The 19,429-nt window shown below is 26.1% G+C and overlaps 3 protein-coding genes across 4 annotated transcripts; 2 read left to right on the top strand and 1 right to left on the bottom strand.

Annotated features, from left to right (window-relative positions):
* The first annotated feature begins 6,182 nt into the window (after positions 1–6,182).
* Positions 6,183–9,002, top strand: LOC129609195 (adipocyte plasma membrane-associated protein Hemomucin). The gene is made up of 5 exons (XM_055521122.1): positions 6,183–6,464; positions 6,629–6,702; positions 6,915–7,046; positions 7,119–7,422; positions 7,481–9,002. Exons 1-5 carry the CDS (start codon positions 6,349–6,351, stop codon positions 8,487–8,489), a joined length of 1,635 nt encoding a protein of 544 aa, XP_055377097.1. The 5' UTR covers positions 6,183–6,348; the 3' UTR covers positions 8,490–9,002.
* Positions 9,003–9,969: 967 nt separating this feature from the next.
* Positions 9,970–14,079, bottom strand: LOC129609758 (BTB/POZ domain-containing protein KCTD3). Of its 2 annotated transcripts, XM_055521879.1 has the most exons (8): positions 13,929–14,079; positions 13,741–13,874; positions 13,495–13,600; positions 12,493–13,436; positions 12,316–12,435; positions 12,035–12,055; positions 10,910–11,049; positions 9,970–10,849 (listed from the first exon to the last, which is right to left on the bottom strand). In XM_055521879.1, exons 1-8 carry the CDS (start codon positions 13,964–13,966, stop codon positions 10,151–10,153), a joined length of 2,202 nt encoding a protein of 733 aa, XP_055377854.1. In that variant the 5' UTR covers positions 13,967–14,079; the 3' UTR covers positions 9,970–10,150. The 2 variants fall into 2 exon arrangements, with proteins under 2 accessions (XP_055377854.1, XP_055377861.1); XM_055521886.1 differs by lacking the exon at positions 12,035–12,055.
* Positions 14,080–14,990: 911 nt separating this feature from the next.
* LOC129611010 (zinc finger protein 62-like) lies at positions 14,991–18,039 on the top strand. The gene is made up of 5 exons (XM_055523916.1): positions 14,991–15,815; positions 15,885–16,052; positions 16,113–16,327; positions 16,383–16,853; positions 16,912–18,039. The coding sequence occupies exons 1-5, from the start codon at positions 15,298–15,300 to the stop codon at positions 17,172–17,174; spliced, it is 1,635 nt and encodes a 544-aa protein (XP_055379891.1). The 5' UTR covers positions 14,991–15,297; the 3' UTR covers positions 17,175–18,039.
* The last annotated feature ends 1,390 nt before the right edge of the window (positions 18,040–19,429 follow it).

Raw genomic sequence — 19,429 nt, 5'->3', positions numbered from 1 at the left:
GTGAATTAAATATAAATTTTACATAATTTCATTATATTAATTATCAATTTTTGACAGAGTTAAAATATGTTTTGATGTTTTTATTTGTTAATTATAAATTGTTATTTTATTAAACATTGTAATTTTAAAAGCGGTTGACTGGATCGTAGTATTTATGTTATTTATAATAAATAACAAACCCTTGATGGGTTATAATTTTTACTCTTATTCAAATAAATTTTGTTTTTTAAAATTTTAAAATGGTGGATAGACTGTTCACTTTTTTTTTCAAGCCTTGAAAAATAAAATTCTATTATGGAATAAAAAATTAGTTCAATTTTCATTGATAAATATTTTCGAAATTACCTAAACAATTTAATTTTGCAAAAAAAAAGTTGAAATAAGCTTACTATAAATATTTTGTTTAGAGTTATAAATATAAAAAGTATGTAAAAAATATTTCATAAATACACTATTTATAAATACCTGAATTTAATTAAATATACATGTATTTTTTTTAATACAAAATAATTTATTCTTTAAAAAAACACTAAACAAAATTAAAATATTAATAACAAATTTTACAAAGGGATAACATTTTCATAAGTCTTTACCTAATTAGAAAGCAAAAATTGGGCTTTTAAATTATTTTTTTATTTGATTTTTATTTTTTGTCGTCTTTTTATAATTTTATTTTTATTGTATATTAAAAAAATCCAAATTTCATTCGATTTAGATTTATTATTCAATTACGTTTATTTCCAATTTATCTGTACAATTTCATATAATTTTTTTGAAAGGAAATTTATTTTGCGTTAATGTAGTTATTACATACATACATATTCTCAATTTTTATATTATATATAGTTAAAATTACATTTTTTAATTATTTTCATTTTAATTAGAGATCAGTAATTCCAGTTTATCGTATGTAGTAAGTTTTGATCAAGCAAAAAGAATTTAGTTATTCACCTATATTCTGTTTGTGGCAAACCTTAAGGTGATAGCTTATTATTGAAAAGAATTTTATTTTTATATATAGAATTTCAATTTTCAGAATTGATTTTATTCGGAAAATTACAAGATTTTTGAATAATAAACCATTCAACGTCAAGTAATGCGACTAACAGAATACGGGTGATTAATTTGGAATTTTGATCAAACAAAACGCAAACGACCTCAAGTAATGTATCTAACTAAGAGAATGTGGTCGGTAATTGGAAGTTTTGAAAAATATGCACATTATGGTTTTGGAAAAAAAACAATTAATACAATTTTTTTTTTTTATTAAAAAACAATTTTTCTTGAACATTGCTTCTTTTTCTCTCTGAAAAATAGAATTATACGTGAGTTTTCTAATTTGGTGAGAATAACTAAAATTATTTTACCTCTAAATACATATACAGAATAAAATATTGTTATAAAAATATTGAGGAATTAAACAAATTTTGAAATTAATTAGTGCACAATAAAAATATTGCTTTTTGTTGTGCAATAGTAACGCAATGAAATAAAACGCAGATTCAATTTATTTAAAGTATACAATGATTTTTTTTTTATATTTTATAGTTAAAACTAAACTTAGAATAAATTAAAAAGAAGTAATAAATTGCAAAAATTAATAATATTAAAAACTTATTTAATAATTTTTTTTTAAAATTAAGTATAAGTTTGGTGTATGAGAGTGCGATGTGATATTTAGATTAGATTTTAAGTGAGTGCTTCTTATTTGGTAATTTTTTTTTACATTCATAATATATAATTGTAAAAAACATATTAATTATTCATACATTAAAAATTTAGGCGAAAATATTTAATATTTCCAATTTTTTCACTAAAATTTTAACAAAAAAGATAAAGTAAAGTTCATCGAAGAAATCATATTATGTATATAAAAGATTAACGGTTAAGGATAAAGTAATTATGTTAACCTGTGGTCTAATACTATACAGTCCACCAAACTTAATAGCATTGTTGAACTAAAGCTTAATAAAAATTTTATTTTTTTTAATTCTTTTCATTAGAGTTTTTGTTATACATTTACTACATTCTTTTATTTATTGCATTATACTACAAAAAAAAAAAGTTTTTTTTTTTTAAATAAGTTCTCAATATCGTGCCAATTTTATGAAAAATTTTTATAAATATTAAAAGAAATTTTCTATTAATTATTTAAAATAATAATAAAATGTGGCAATGACGAAATTATCCCCACTTTTTTATTTTATTAAATATTAATTAATTCAAGTAAATAATAAGCGCTTAATTCTAATATTATTTTTTTCCTATTAAACCTTCTATAAGTTTTGATTTATGCACTTACCAAAATGCAGATCTAATGTCAAATTAACTTAATCAGTAATTATTAAAACAGTATTACTGAATAAGTCAAGTTGACGTTAGATCTGCATTTTGGTAGACACCGATACTTTGTTTTAGGTAAAAAAAAAAAATTTAATTTTGTTGACTCAAATTCTTTTATTAATTTTTTTTTTTAAAATGTTAGCGCAAAAGTATTATAGTACATACAAAAAACATATTTGAAAAATTTAAGAAAAAAAAAACATATTTAAAGTCCAAAAGTAGCGTTCGCCAAATAATTAATAAGCATACAAACAAACAGAAAATGAAACGTGTAGTAATTAAATTAAGTTGAATGAATTCTAAGAGAAATTGACAGTTTTAGCAATAAATATTATGTAAATCGAAAATTATATAATATAAAATACATATATGTACATACATATAGATAATATCTTATTTCAACATCATAATAATTATTATGTATTGTAGATTCATATACGATATTCATACATATATTTGTAAAAATATGCTTTTTTATTTTATTTTTATATAATCAAAAATATCTCAGAACCGACGAAATATAAATCATATTATATAATATTTATTATATATATGATATGCCGGTTATACAACATACTTACATAATTATGTTAAAATATAATAAGCACAACATAATGTATGTATGTGTGTATAAATGCGCATACGTATATAATATGTATATTTTATAAAGTAAATTGTATTGCATTTATGTATTTATTACAAATTAGCTCATAAATTTATTATTTAACATTGTGCATAAAATATAAATATTAAATACGCTAAACAATTGTACATTTGTTTTTTTTTAATAGTTTTTTTTTTCTTAATTTTTGATATTAAGATCTAACATGTATTTAAAAAGTAAGTTCACTTCGCATACATAATATTAAAATATATTTAAAAGCATTTATTAAACATGTTTGTATTTACGTGCATCAAACGTGCATATTTATAAAAATGTATATATATCCAAATACATAGTGTATAAGTATATATTTTACGTAAGTATATATATATATATATAATCAAATTATCATATATGTACATAATATTGAATAATAATTATATTAATTTTGGTATAACCATAAATAAACAAAAAAGATGTCTAGAGAGTTGTATTTGAAAATTTTTCTGCTAATTTGAAAAAAAAATGTAGTGCATAAATTTAGTATCAACTTATAAACAAGTTATAAACTTCTCTACTTTGTTTATAATATATTTTTAATTTAAACTGTATTTTATAAAACCATACACTATTTTTTTATGCAGATTTGCAGAAAAAGTGACAAATATGTAATTATTATAATGAATCTTCTTCATATATTTTTCTTTGTTTATTTATTATACACATTATATATGTACGATTAAAATTATTGTGTACAATTAACATTTATACGAATTATAAATTTATATGTAGAACGCCCAGTGCACCTAAATTGTAAGAATGCTTATTTTTTGGACTGATTGAAGTACATTTTATGAAATTATATTGATTAAATAAAAATTGATGTTTAATGAGAACAACAATCGATTTTGTAGTTTATTTATATTTTTCAGTCGATTTTACAAAATTACAAATACATACATATTTACAATTTAAGTACATACTTATGTACATCTAATTAAATATTTATATACCTATTTCTCCAAATTCCATTCACCCATATCATCATTGTCAAAAATTGACTTTCACCAAAGAAAAAATAAGAGGTTGATAAATATTTGACAGTTCATTTTTTAAAGATGACACTAAAAATGAATGTTAAGTTCACAACAATGTGAATGATAAAAATAATAATGAGGCCCCATTGTAGATATAGATTTACGTTGTAACTATGTACATTTAATTAAACTTTTGAAATGTACATATGTACATACTTCACTAAACAAAATTTATATTAACCCGTAATTACTGAAATAATTTTATTCGAAGAATATTATGAATACGTAATTACTGAAATTATTTTCTTTTTTATTTCTATTTTTTATTTCATAAAAAGGCTAATGAACTACAGAAACCAATTTCATTCAGATCTAACGTAAATAGTATATAATTTTTTAATACCTTATGTATAGAATCAATATGATTAATATATTTGTACAGTACGTAATAGGCTTTAAAAATTACTGCTCCCAGCGTTACAAAATTGGATATGGTGTTACAATACAGTACTTAAGGGTTATTGAAGATACAATGTCAAATTTTTTTTAGGTGCGTTCTTTTTAAGTGTTATTAAGTGAATTTAGAACACTAGATATTCAAACAATAAAATTTAAATTTTACTTTTTGAAGCTTTGCAAAGCTTCAATTGAAAAATATATGCCCTGTGTAGAACTTTTAAGTTACTACATTCAAAAAAACCGAAAATAAAAATTTATTAGCAGTAAATGGAATATTCTGAGATAACAAGTTGCTCTAATTTTTAGATTTTACATCATTTTAGAATGCAGAAGTTCTATAAGCACTTTTTATAAAGTTCTATAAGCAAAGTCAAAGCTGTGAGTTTCTGTTTTCCCAAACCAACAGTATCTGCTAAGTACTTAATGATACATAATACGCAAGAACCTAACCAGTTTTAGTGTGCAGTGCTGGAACTAAAAAATTATTTTATTGTTTTTGACATTTCATGTATTTTCACATCAATCATATTTTTGTACAGTAGAATCTCATTTTGTTGTATCCACAATGAAACAATTTAGAATATGGCATACAACAATGAAGGTTGCCTCACAATAAAGTATAAGTATCTTCCAAATTGCATATACAACGCATCAGACAATTTGATGATTTCTTGTGTTTAGAATTTATTTGATGTTGTATCTTAGTTGCTGTTACACGAAAATATTTGTCAAATTCTGTACCCAAAAATTTATCGATGCATATGTGTTATTTTACTTGCAAGTAAAAATTTTCAAATTTAATTTAATATTTTTTATTTGTAAATTGAAGTAAAAAATTTTCTCATTAAAGTAAGCAATGGAATTAAATAATACAATGCATCAAAATATTTAAGTTTTCAAATATAAAATGACACAATATGTTTGAAAAAAAATGAAACATTGTATCGGAAATTAAATCGATTTTGACAAAATCGTACAACTTTTATTTGATGATTTTGTGGAAACCTTAACTTTTTAGCTAAACAGTAAATTTCGTTACTAAGTATAAATGTTTCGAATGAAAAGTAAAACCTTTTTACTTTTCATCCTGTAAAACCTTTTTACAGGAATTATTTTTTTGGTGAAATTGATGTACAATCATTATAAAATTCGGATAATGTATAGCGAAATTAAAAATAATTTCAAAAAGAAAAATGCATCATTTCGTTTTAATTTTCGGATTCTGTCTTTTGTAAGGTATTGTAAATATTTAAATTCTAAGATTAAATAGACGATAAAGCCTGATAACTGTTTACATATCAGACTGAAATTATCTGATGGCGTCCAGACTTAACATCAAAATTTAATAATTTTGCTTCGAAAATAAAATAAACAAAATAAAAATATTTCAAACTTTCACAAAAAATTAATTGTTGCTATCTCATTTTAAAAAATCTTACTTTAAAGTAAGCCTGATGAGAAGTTTCTATTATTTGCCGTCATACAAAATGTTATGTCAAGAAGAGTCTACAATCTACATATATGACTGCCTCAGATTAAATCTGAAATTTTGTCGTATATGTAAACCGCACCTATGTACCTTGTGTAAAAAAAAAATTTGAGCGTAAAGTGACTGTAAACTTCATAATTTAGCTGATGAATAGAACCTTTTACAAATTATTAAAATTGCATATTATTTCAAAAAATGTGTAATGAACAGACCTAATAGATTTTTTAATCAGTAACTTCTTTCAAATTATGCAAGTCTTGCTTCGTGTCTCTTAACTTTCTCCCGGCTTTTTTTCGTTGTATTTGGCAAGACGAAGTTGAATATTAAATTATCTGAAACTATTTTTTTAAGTTAACAAAAAGTTTTTAATATATAGAAACTTTATTAATTGCGATTTAGAAAAATTTTAATTAAAAATGGGATTGTTATACAATCTTTTTGTTCGACTCGTGAACTTTGCTGTTTTTTTTCTACTTATAGTTTTAATTCCTGGGTTACCACCTAACACTTACTTTCCATTTACTTCAATTGAGTACGTCTAAAAATTTTTTAGTATCTACTGAACTAACTACCTATCACTCAATTATTTTTGAATAATTTATGTACATACATACATACATACATATATATTTTTATATTTTTCGTTTTGTTTAACTTTAAATGATTAATATCCAATTTTAATGATTTTTTTTTAAGGCTTAAGCCTCAACGAGAATTAAAGGGACCTTTAGCCTTAAATAATTTATTGGACAACGGAGAAAGATTGTTGGGTAAGCCTTACTGAATTAATACAATACTGAAACAATATGTATTTTGTTAATATCTTGTTTCAATATTGTTGTTGAAAAATAACCAGCATGTCATTTTATATGTTTAGATTTTTGATTTCTTAATTTATACGTAACTTACAAAAATAAATCAATACGCCCTAATAAATCGAAAGAGAAACAATATATAAAAAATTATCTTGATTTTATTTTAGAGGGTCGAGTTCATGGCCCAGAAGCTCTTTTAGCGAGAAAAGATGAAGTATATACGGGAATTCAAGGTGGAGAAATAGTCAAAATAACTGCAGACCGAATTAGGCATGTAGCTAAATTTGGGCCACCATGTGGTAAAACGTTTTATTTTAATGTGGTGTAAAGTTTTATTTTCAATTAAATTACTGAAACCTTTTTCATTTAAGAAGGAGTATATGAAGAAAGTAAATGTGGTCGACCTTTAGGACTGGCTTTTGATACTTTAGGAAACAATTTAATTGCAGCTGATGCATATTATGGTATTTGGGAAATTGATTTGTCGAATGGAAAGAAAAAATTACTTGTATCACCTAATCAAGAGTTTGATGGTACCGATGGAAAAAAACGTATGGGAAAAGTATTTAACAGTGTAGCTGTTGCAAAAAATGGAGATATTTATTGGACAGATTCGTCATCTGATTTCGCGTTATCAGATGGTATATTGGCTTCATTTTCAAATCCATCAGGAAGGTTAACTTATTCATTTCAAGTTATTTCAATTTCCTAATCAGTATTAATGTATTTTTAGACTTTTCCACTATGATCGTAGCAAAAATGTAAGCAGTTTACTTATTGATGAGTTGCATTTTGCAAATGGCGTTGCCCTAAGTCCGAATGAAGATTTTGTAGTTGTTGCTGAAACTGTTTCATCACGTTTATTAAAGTATCATTTGAAGGGATCAAAAAAAGGTCAATATGAAGTGTTTTTAGACGGATTACCTGGTTTACCAGACAACTTAACACCTGACTCAGATGGTTTATGGGTACCCCTTGTGGCTGCTGCTGATTCTGAACATCCACAAATAATGCAATTGTTGTCACCATATCCAATAGTTCGATTGTTTGTAGTTCGGTTTTTAGCGTTAATCCAACTACCTTTTCGCTTCTTTAACAATTTGATTCCTATACCTTTGGCTCAAAAAACTTTGCATCTTATTGGAAATTTTGAATCTGTAACATTTCTTTATCCCAGTCGTTCTACAATTCTTCGCTTAGATTGGAACGGAAATATTCTAGGTTCTTTACATGGCTTTGACAGATCAGTAGGTTTTGTCAGTCATGTATTAGAATTAGATGACAGTTTACTTCTGGGATCACCATTTAATAAGTTTTTAGCAAGGGTCAAATTGCCACGTGCTGCCCAAGTTAAAATTCGTAATGTTAGGTACGAAGGAGCGATAGATATGGAACCAATAGTTGTTGAAAGGAAACAACAAGCTCCCGAAGCCCAAAAAGCAGTGCCTTCTACAACCACAACCACCGCGAAGCCTACGACTACGACTACAAAGAACCCTTCAACTAAAACTCCGAAAGTGACTACCACACCTAAGCCTGTAACATCTACACCGTCAAATCCGAAAAGTTCAGATACTGGTGCCAAATCTGCTTCTCCAACTACAGCAAAGCCAACAACAAATAATCCAAATGCTCGGGAAGATCCAGCTCCTATACTTGAAAATATACCAGTGGACGCAAAACCACCCAAAAATGAAAAACTTAAAGTTATAAAAAAAGGTGGCGTCCACGGAGAGTTATAAATTTTATTTGTCGTTTGACAATTTTTATATTATTAAAAATATAGTGGCATAATATTTACTAGTTAATTGACCGAACAAAAATGATAAATAGAACTATATTATACAGTATGTTTTTAGATAAACTTTGGTTAAATGTACAACATGTTAAAATGGCTTAAACTAGGTGTCGTTATTATCCCTTTGCTGCCTCATAGCACTGGTACTGTTTACATACACATGAGTACGTTGAAATTTAAACTGTGTTACACAACTCACCATATTGATTTGAATATTATCATTCCTTTATAATTCTTATACAAATTGATATATTTATGAATAATATAAATTACAAAGTATGTATGTATGTATGTATATAAAAATCTCACTTTTTGAATATTTTATAAATTTTTAATTTACTTCTAAGTTATTTTGTTTCGGATTGAAATTTTGCATTTTTGTTTTTGTATTTAAATTTCTGAAATATTGAAAAAAATTTCTTTAAAGGGTTTAAATAAAAATTTATTGTTTTTTATATATTTGTGCTTTTCATTCTAGAATTAAAGAAAAATAAGTTGATCCATGATAACACATTCTGCATTTATTTGCATTTTAATATCTTTTTCTAGGCTTTTCTGTCATAACATGATATCATAATTTTTGCCATTTCGAATAAAATACCATTGAAATTTTTTTTTGCGTTATTTTTGTTTTACTAAAAGATTAGTGAAAAATTAGCGAAGTTGGTTTAAAAAATTAGCATTTTAAAGTGTTGCTACTAAATATTACATAGTATTAAAATTTTGAAATATTTTTTATATCATATAAGATATACACTTTTTCCAATAGCACTTAGTATTAATCAGAACTGAATAAGTTCATTTACCCAGTTTTAAATGTTTTTAAACGTGCGTTTCACTAACATAACATATGACAATAGCAAACATGGACAAAAGCGTATAACGTGACATATCTATATTTCAATGCCTTTTTAGAAAATTTTGTGATCTTGAAAAGTGAATAACTCTTGATTTTGAAAAGTGAATAATTTGTCAGCAAACGTAGATATGTTCTGATAGAAAACTCAAGCATTTTGTGTTTGTTTTTGGAATTCGTTAACAAACGCGAATTACAGAAGAGTTTAATACATTGATTTGAATATTTTAATTAAAATTGTATTTGAAAAAGTAGTGTAATAAATAATGTAATAATTTTTATTTTCTTCTTTCTCGTTAGGTTTTTTAAACCTGTCGAATTCAAAGGGTTTTCAAAATTTACCTCTTGCACTTTTGAAAATATGAAATATACATGACCAGAAAGCATAAAAACTATTCTATACTAAATATTAATCCTATTCTAGATTAAATATTCAATAAATCAATACTTGTGAAGAGAATCGATATTCTAGACTTGGGACAAAAATTAGCTCATGAAGCGATTTAAAGTAGCAAAAATAAGAATAAACTTTGAGAAAATAGAACAAAACTATTAGCGCATTTTTTTATAGATTCATTAGATTGATTTTATTTAAAATTATTAACTTTGCTTAAATATAATTTATATAATACCTATGTACATTTAATTAATTTCAATTGATTCTTATAAAATACACGTTATGTATACTGTATAGGATATTGGATAATTTAACACTCTAAACTAAAAAGAAAAATTTTGTTAAGTTTTTTTCATTCATTATTTTGCTGTTGTTGGCTTTGATTTAGTAAGGCAACATTACTGGCTTTAATTCTGGGAAACGATGAACCATTATTAAATAAAGAAAATCCAGTGTTATTAGGTTGAGATTGACTAATAAAAGTTTGAAATATGTGTGGCGACATACACGGAGTTGAACAATGACTACTGCTAATATCACATTGATCTAAAAGTCGCAATAATTCATTTGCGTTTGGACCTCCAGCATTTTGCTGAATTGATTCACCTCTAACTAAATCTAATGCTGTCGTTAGATCCCACATTTGGATAGCACCATTACTATGTCCAGTTAAAATAAAGCGGCTACCCATACGGGAAGAAAGCTCGCAACAAACTACACAAAACGATGTTATAGTAGTATTGTCAACTGACTTAATAATACAAACACGATCACCATTAGAAGCTAAACGTACATATAATTTATCAGTTTCTGGAACAACCTTTTGAACAAAAACTTGCTCATCATCTTGTTCCCCAAATGGACCAAAATCATTTCCAGCTGAATAGCTGTATTGCATATCAGTAGCTTCAAGTGACACTATTTTAAATGAAGCTTCTGGTGTTGATCCAGGTTGGGTGGAAATCATACCACGAAATCGTTTGACTTTCCATGTTCTGACGTGATTATATTCACTACATACTGATATTAAATAGTTTTCAGATAAAGTTACCTTAAAAAAAAAAATAAACAATTTTAAAATATTTATAAAACAACTTGCTATTTTATATACTTTTGTTACTGGGCTCTGATGTACAGTAAACGTTTGGAACAATTGAGGCCCATGTCCCACAGTTTCTGGATGTTGGACTATTACTCGGACGGATCCAGATTTTGTTCCGTAAGCAATTTCAATCCAGTTTCCACCAAGTCCTTAACAATTTATGAAATTAACCAAAACAATATGTAATTTATATACTTACATAAATATATTGCAAAAAAATTCGCTAAATTTTTATTTTAAAGTAAAAATTAACTGTAACAAAAATCTATTAAAAGAGAATTTACTTGAAAATCTTTCTGGATCTAACACAGAATTTGCTTAAAAAGTATGCATATTGTATTTAAATAAAAGATTAGCAAAATATGTAAATATTACGAACAAAAACAGTTTCCTCAGAAACTAATTTTATAAATTTTAAGATTACATATACATATGTAAATAAAATCAGTTTGATGAACTTCGATAAAAATGTTTTGCATTTTTTTTAGAAATTTTGGATAACTGTAAGTCTTTTAAGTCTTGCAAATAAAAATTTATTAAGAATACACACCTTAGCAGGAGTATTAATAGCAAATTTCATTTTATTTAATAAGCAATTTTAAGGTAAATGAGCCTTAAGAAATTGCGTAGGTATGTAGTAAATAAAGTGTCTTTTTCGTGTTACAGAAAGTTTCTTTTGTTTTAGAATGTAGAAAAAATTGGAGATTCTAGAAAAATGATTAATTTACTATACAAAACATTTTTGAACTCTCTGTTGCTTAAATCAAGCATCAAACATTTCGTCAAAAAGCTTCAATGCCGATATGTCCAAAGCTATTTTACAAAATATAATAAATTTTTTTTATATGTATATAATATATGTATGTATATTAAAGCATTAACATTTTTAACAAATGAAAGAAAAAAACTTAAACAAAAAAAAAATATGGTGAATGTAGAATTTTATAAATTATTAAAGAACACATACTTTACATTTACAGAATATTGTTATAAATTTTACATTTCTTTCATAATCTTTAAATAAATGCAACAAATTTGTCATTATTGGGAAAGAAAACTGTGCGAACTAATTTTAATAGTCTGTGAATGTAAAGTACATATTTGAAAAATTCAAACCACATAAATTTATTTTACCTTCGCGTCCTCTGTCAGGTGCTAGCAGTTTAAAAATGTAAAAAACCCTATGAGTATTACTTTTTATATACATTTACTTAAATAAACTAGATTTTATAAAAAATTTTTGAGCCTTTTTTAATTAATAGTAAAATTATTAATTTCATGAAATCTGATAATGCTAGTATTTTTTTTTAAATAAAAATTTGGATAGGCAAATTATTTGCACCTCATATTCACTTTTTTTTAGTAATTTTACTACAATTAAGATTTTTAATTATTATTATAATGAAAATACTTACTTAAAGTTTTTGGAGTTAAGTAGACAGAAATAGCTGTGATATGATCATTTGCAGGATCTTTGTATAATTCTGTAACAAGCAAATCATTATCCTTCATTCGTAGAGGAAATTTTTGCATATCTAAAAATAAATGGAAATGATATTTGTTTTGAAAATTTGCTATGTACATTTAAGTACCAATGTAATAAATTGAGCCATTGTTACAGCCTAAAAGAAGAAATGAGCCTGCATTATCAAATGACAATATTGGGACAACATCCTGTATTTGCCAATGCTGTGTCATTGCATGCCAAACCCCAATTTTTCCTAAAGAAGATAAGGCCACCAATTGACTTCCAATGAAAAATAAATATTCAACACGAACATTTAAATTAAAAGTTCCTATTTCAGTTTTGTTTCCTGCTTCTTGTATAGCCCATAATCTAATTTGACTACCATAGGAAATTGCAACTAAAGCTGAACGAGTTTGTTCTACGTAAGTTGAAAGATTTACTTTTGCATTAATCGCTATTCTTTCAATGCTTACTTCAATATACGGCGAAGTAAAAACTAGTTGCCAACCAGAATCTTTTAACTTATAACAAGTTACAAAATGGTTGTAAGAGACAGTAATCCAATTGTGATGAGCCTTAATAATTTGTACTCGATATGGCTCGCTCCAGTTAGAAGAAACACTTGAACTAAATACTAAGCCAACATCATTTTTCACAAATTTATTTAAATCGGCAGAGGATTGTCTTGAATGACGTAAATCTAAAGAAGCTGTTCGTGAATGAGAATTTCCATTGGTTGTCCAAGGAGGGCGTATTTCTCGATTGTTTGTGCTTGAAGTTGATCTTAAGTCCCAGGAAGAATTGCGTGAGTGACCACTTCCTGACATATTCTGGTTTGAACTTGAATATTCTGGTACTCTAATCATAGATCCAGGCCTCACCATGCTATAATTTGAATTTTGTTGAATTTGATTTGAAGAAAAAGACGTCGATGGGTTTGAATTTTCATTTGTTGGAGTTGCATTTTGGTTACTTAGCTCATTAGGTGGAGAATTTGGAGTTGGAAGATATCCATAAAATAAAACATCACCGCATGAAGAATAATCAAGATCTTCACATAGCATTAACCTAAAATTATGAAGAATAAAAAATGATATATTCAAATTTATGTTCAGTATTTTGAAACCTTTTGATTAAAGGTGCAATACTGTAATATTCAGCTTCATGCCGCAAAGCCCTCAGATCACATTTACTTATGTCTATTTCTTTAGTACGTAAATAGTTTAATATAACTGAAATGAGTTAAAACTAAGCTATAAAATATGCATTTTTATGCACAACTCCAAATTTGGATGTGATTGTATTTAAAAAGCATAATATTTTATATTTCAAAATAGGTATATTATAAAAAATTTTTATTGAATTTAACTACCTGAAAATAAGTTTGGGTCTCTATCAATAAAAATTGCACCCGTTTCATCTCGTAGGGAAGATATTTTCCCATATAGTAATCCAGTAAAAAAAGTGTCAGGGATCCATGTCAAGGTTTGACGAGATGTAGAAAATCTGAAATTCGTATTTTATACAATTAAATACATCAAAACTGTCACATCCTCCTACCTTTGGCCCCCAACATTTAAATTGATTATTTCTCCCATATTTACTAAAATTCTTTAATTATTATTGAAAAATTATCATTATGAACAAAAAACACTTAACTTTCTAATTCTTCTACATGTTTCATGTACACATATGTACTAAATAATTAATATCTATATGTGTATTTATTATCTAGTTTATTTTGACATTTAGGTTTAAAAAATTACATTATAACAAGTGTTTTCGTTTTGATCTTGAATATGAACAGTCGAGCAACAGCAAGAGTCTGCTTGTTTCTTTAAATTAATATCCAAAACTTAATAGCTTATTCCACGAATACATAATATGATACATAAGCACAAATACATAAGTGTAATATATATATTATGTAATATTTGTAGGTTTCATTCGAGTTATGTTCCTCCTTGTAAGTGAGTGTGTTGTGGTTGATGTTTCGTCGATCTCAACTGGTATTGATCACATGGCCTTGTTCTCGCTTATTTCTCTTGGTCCGACTGTTCGATCGGTAGAGGTTTCGAATTTGTCAAAAGGGTTCCTTTCGGCCGTTTTGGCGGTGCTGTCCGTTGGATAGGCGGCTGGCTTCAGTTTTTTGCTCCGTTCCTGGTAGTTTTCAGCATGTGCATGTTGCTGTTCTCTGTTGAAATTATTGGTTCAGCTGTTGTGATTAGTGGGAATCGTGAATTTTAGAAGAGTTACGAATCGTGATAGAAAAAAAGTCAGTATGATGCTGCAGTGTATCAATTTTAACTCTTTGTTATTTGATTGTACCAACTGTATTAACTATATTAGATTTCTTAGATTTAGTTTTTCGAGGGACTTAAATTTGATATAGAACTCTTTTTGCTTGGTCGGTTTTCTCTTGTTAATATTATCAACGCAATTTTTCATCCACCCTAGCGAAGTACATTCTAAAAGTTTCTGCGTTCAAATCATTGATAACATAAGGTGTAAATAAATCTATTGCTGTTGCTGACATGCGATTACAAATATTTTGAGGAACGCTTCCAATTTTTTGACAGATTTGTTTGTTTGAACACACCCAAGCGGTCGACAGTATAATAACAACAAAAACGAGGAAGCCATTTTTAAAAAAAATAAAAGCGTCGCTTTTTAAAGCAAAATGTTTTTGTCTAAAATATACTAAATTTTTGTGTTTAATAATTCATGCTTGAAAATTTAATAATCTAAAGCAATTTTATGATACAGTGTATAAATTTTGTGATACATTAATAGTTTGTGATAAATATAACGTCAATTAAATAGATCCGAATATAACCTTTCATAAGAGCGCGCATAAACAAAAACAAATTGGTGTTGCAAAAACTACATTTATTAAAATTTACTTAAATATTTGAAGAGATTTAGCAATATGAAAAATATAGAACGTGATAATAAATCGGATATTATAAATAGTCTTCTACGTACTAATTTTGATATAAAGGATGAATCTTTGGACATTGATTTGTCAGTATGTGCAGCAATACCAGATAGTGGAACTGCTGGAATTCCTTTATGGTTAAGTGATATGGAAGAAACTGCTGATTATTTTAAAGCTACAACTAGTGAATCTATACCAGTGACTTTAGCAAATTGTTGCGAATCTAGTAATGAGTTGGAACCAGTACAAATAACAGATACCAAAAAAGATAGCTCCCATGAAATTATGGAAAAAATTTCTATTAAAAAAGAATCAGTGCATACAAATTTGTCCAATACAAAGATTAAGACAGAGCCTAACATAGACATTAATAAAAATAATGAAAATATATCTTTCCACATGCAAATGACCAATAATGAAATAAGTACCAAAAGTAACATAAATAGTTCTCCTAAGTCACAAGGAGAGCGTCGAAACATTTTAATGGATTGTCCAGACTGTGGAAAATCGTGAGTATCTAAAGAAAATTTGTATGTTTATAGGTATATTTTATGAAACTGTTGTTCAAACTTTTATAGATTAAAATTAGGAAGTATGTGGATGCACAGAAAAATACATAATACAAATAGTAAACGATATAACTGTGATATTTGTGGCCAAAAGTTTGTACAAAAAGTTAACTTAACTAACCATTTAAAATTACATAATGCCGAAAAATCTTTTGAATGTCCAGAATGTCAGAAAACGTAAGATATTTAAAGTATGTAGTTATTATAAGAAAATTGCAAATGAAATTTTTTTTTTAGTTTTCCAGAACGATCTCATATGATTCGCCACCAAAAATATCACAGTGATTTACGTCCATACAAATGTGAAAAGTGTGGCAAAATGTACAAAACTGAAAGGTGTCTTAAAGTTCATAGCCTAGTGCATTTGGATAAACGACCATTCGTGTGCAGTGTATGTAATAAAAGTTTTCTTTCAAATTCGAAGCTAAAACAACATTCTAACATCCATACTGGTAAAATCTAACACAAGCAAATACAAACAATTTTATTTAATAATATTATTTTTAGGTGAACGTCCATACAAATGCAAGTATTGTTCGAGAGATTTTACAAATTTTCCTAATTGGTTAAAACACACGAGACGCCGTCATAATGTAGATCACAAGACCGGCGAAGTATTACAAAAAATTCCATCATATTGCTCAAAGCAAAAAAAAAGTAAACAACCTATAGAACAAACTCAAAAGATTGATCAGCCTACTAAAGAATTGTTAAACGCAATTCAAATTAAAAGAGAACCCTCTGAAAATAACGTTCCTATATTATTCTCAGAAAAAAAGAAAATTTCGAAAATTTTTAAGGAGGAAGTTAAAGATGATATTAAAGTTAATATTAACGATTTACATAGTTTGTCATTGACAAGTGCTGAGGATTTAATAATGGAGCAAGCTCTGGAATTGGAGGAAGCTGGTTATTTTAATAACAACAGACAATTAAGTCAAATCTCCTTGCAAAAGAGGGCAAATTTTCTGGATCCAGGTAAAAATCTATCAATTGTAATGTTGATATATAACTATATGAATCATTTTTTTTTTAGATAATCGCCTTTTTGAAGCGTTATATTCTTCTGAAAATTCCCCGTTATCCTCTCCTTCGTCGACTGGGGATTGTAAACCACTGTTGATACCGATTTTACCGCAATCTTCAACATTACCACCAATAACTGCCGTATCATCAAACAATTATTTTATTACAACAAATCTAGCACAAAATGGAAACAACGCCATATCCCACCAAATCCTTCCGTCCATGGTGGAGGCTTTTTTAGGATTTCAAAAAATACAATCATCTGACATGTAATTATCATAAATAACTTGTAATTATTGATGATGAACTTAATTTTGTATAAAAAATAAGACAACGGTGATCTTTTATATAAAGATTAAGTTTAATTTTATGTATATTATTGAAAAATAATCTTTAAAATTTTGCAAGTCGAAGTCATGGAAAATTGAAGAGTAACGATTTATGATAATTTTATGGTTTTTATTGAAATTTCAAAAATTTCAGAATTATTGTTTTGTACTTTTAAATACATACTTATTAATTTTTCCTTAAAATTGCTTTTAAATTAAAAGAGGTAATAAATAAAAATAAAATTTGAATATATGCATTCGTTAAGAAGGTGTTTAGGTCACAATCGAATATAAAACTTGGCGAATAAGTGTTTCATTTTGATTATAAAATTCAATAACCTTGCAGTAATATAAATTCCTAGACATGACTTAGACTAGTTTGATCTCGTTAAAGATTATTAAAATATTTGTTAACAAAACTATGTTATTAAGATATGTTTTGAAGTTTAAGTACATTCATTGACTCGCAAAATAATTTTAGTATTAAGGATAAAGTTGTGTAGGTAAGACAAAATATAATATGAATATGGGTACATAAGTTCTTTTGTGCTTTTAAAATATTTTTAGAAAACAACCATAGAAAAACCATAACTTCAATTGTTGCATAAAATGTGAATACTTTATCATAATTCTTTCAAAACATATTTATTTCCTTAAAAAAAAAAAAAGAGTTGTTTTTTCCAACATTTTTCAATAACGAAAAACCTTGAAACCTGGAAAGTAAATTCCAGAATTTAAAAAAGTACATAAATATTGTATATAAAATTTGATAATTTTATAATTATATCAACATGAGTTAAAGGTTGTATTTTCGGAGTCAAATTTTAAAAAATTTTTTAAATAAAGTATTTTTCTTTGAATTAAGTTCAAAAAAATGTTTTAGAAAGTAAAAGCAAAAATTTAAAAGCACAAAAATTAAAAAATCTTGATATGAACCTAAAATTATTAAAATGTGATCACAAAAAAATATTTAACTTTTCTTAAAAATATTGCTACTTGAAAACATTATTATATTATTAAGAAATTCAAAATACATTAAAAATTACAAAATGAACATGCGTACATATAAAGTATATGTATATAAATATATATTTTTCAATATCATTATTTTATTTTTAAATATAAATAAGTTAATAAGTAGTTTTTCATAGAAATAAATCCCAAATAATTGTTCATATGAAATTTATTTAAAAAAAAGAAAAATAAAAGTGATTTAAATTCATAAGGATCAATACGGATACAGAGATGATAAAATTTTATTGTGTTATTAAAGTAATACGTATTATATTTGTAGTTTATAAATATAAATATAAAAGAAAAACAAACACACTTTGTGATTAAATTCTTTTCTCATAAAATAGAATTAAAAATTCCTAATTCAGCAAGACTGAAAAATTTTCATATTTTTGTAATCAATCGAAATATAAAATAAAATTGAGTAAATTAATATTTATTTTTTTTATTTTGTTGCTCTTTCGAACATGAAAACGATTCACAAAGGTTTGTATGATATACATGTAAAATTAGTTGGTAAGTCCAGCTAGATATATAAAATGCCGAAGTTACATATTAATCTCTCCCATAAAAACAAGAATATTCGAAAAAATATTTTACTATATGCTTTAAAAATATTTTTAAAAAGTTAGAGAAAGGGACATTACTCCTATTCTCATTTCTATCGCAGCACTAAGTTCATAGACAATTACGAATTTCATATTCTTAATTCTAATTCGCAGGAGTTCGTAATCCTACGAATGGAATTGAGGAAAAGTTTCACCTTTGCGGCTTGATAGATATCGTATAGGGCATTAAATTCAGAATAATTGTTAAAATCTTACGACGTAGTGTAGTTGGCAGAAATCTAGAAATGGAATTAAGAATAGGGTTCCATATCTATATAGAAAAACTACGAATATTGAGATAATACAAATCTGCAAAAGTTATTTATATATTAAGTTTTGCAAGTGATCTGCAATTATTCAAAAAAAAAATTAAAACTTAAATTAGACCTTTAATTGCATATCTGAATCACCGAAAATCCCCCTAATAATGTGGTATTTAAAAGATTCATCCTTACATCAATGAAGACACATAGTACATATACCATAAAACATGATAGTGCCATTTTCACAAAGTTCAAAAGCATCTAAAGGATATTTCATTTTAAATGATGTACAAAAATTTTAACAAATGAATTGT

This window comes from Condylostylus longicornis, unplaced genomic scaffold (genome assembly GCF_029603195.1).
Source record: "Condylostylus longicornis isolate FDR11 unplaced genomic scaffold, ASM2960319v2 ptg000004l, whole genome shotgun sequence".
Taxonomy (NCBI): Eukaryota; Metazoa; Arthropoda; class Insecta; order Diptera; family Dolichopodidae; genus Condylostylus; species Condylostylus longicornis.
Note: the sequence above shows the minus strand (reverse complement) of the source record. Positions and strands in the feature narration are given on the sequence as shown.

Excerpts from the sequence above, each read along its gene's own strand:
- LOC129609758 (XM_055521879.1), bottom strand. The coding sequence starts at position 13,966 with ATGGGAGAAATAATCAATTTAAATGTTGGGGGCCAAAG. Across the intron at positions 13,437-13,494 it reads ATTGCACCTTTAATCAAAAG|GTTAATGCTATGTGAAGATC; the intron begins GTTTCAAAATAC and ends TCATAATTTTAG. Across the intron at positions 12,056-12,315 it reads CTTAACTCCAAAAACTTTAA|CACCTGACAGAGGACGCGAA; the intron begins GTAAGTATTTTC and ends TTAAACTGCTAG.
- LOC129611010 (XM_055523916.1), top strand. The coding sequence starts at position 15,298 with ATGAAAAATATAGAACGTGATAATAAATCGGATATTATAAATAGTCTT. Across the intron at positions 15,816-15,884 it reads TGTCCAGACTGTGGAAAATC|ATTAAAATTAGGAAGTATGT; the intron begins GTGAGTATCTAA and ends AAACTTTTATAG. Across the intron at positions 16,854-16,911 it reads GGCAAATTTTCTGGATCCAG|ATAATCGCCTTTTTGAAGCG; the intron begins GTAAAAATCTAT and ends TTTTTTTTTTAG.
- LOC129609195 (XM_055521122.1), top strand. The coding sequence starts at position 6,349 with ATGGGATTGTTATACAATCTTTTTGTTCGACTCGTGAACTTTGCTGTT. Across the intron at positions 6,465-6,628 it reads TTTCCATTTACTTCAATTGA|GCTTAAGCCTCAACGAGAAT; the intron begins GTACGTCTAAAA and ends TTTTTTTTTAAG. Across the intron at positions 6,703-6,914 it reads CAACGGAGAAAGATTGTTGG|AGGGTCGAGTTCATGGCCCA; the intron begins GTAAGCCTTACT and ends ATTTTATTTTAG.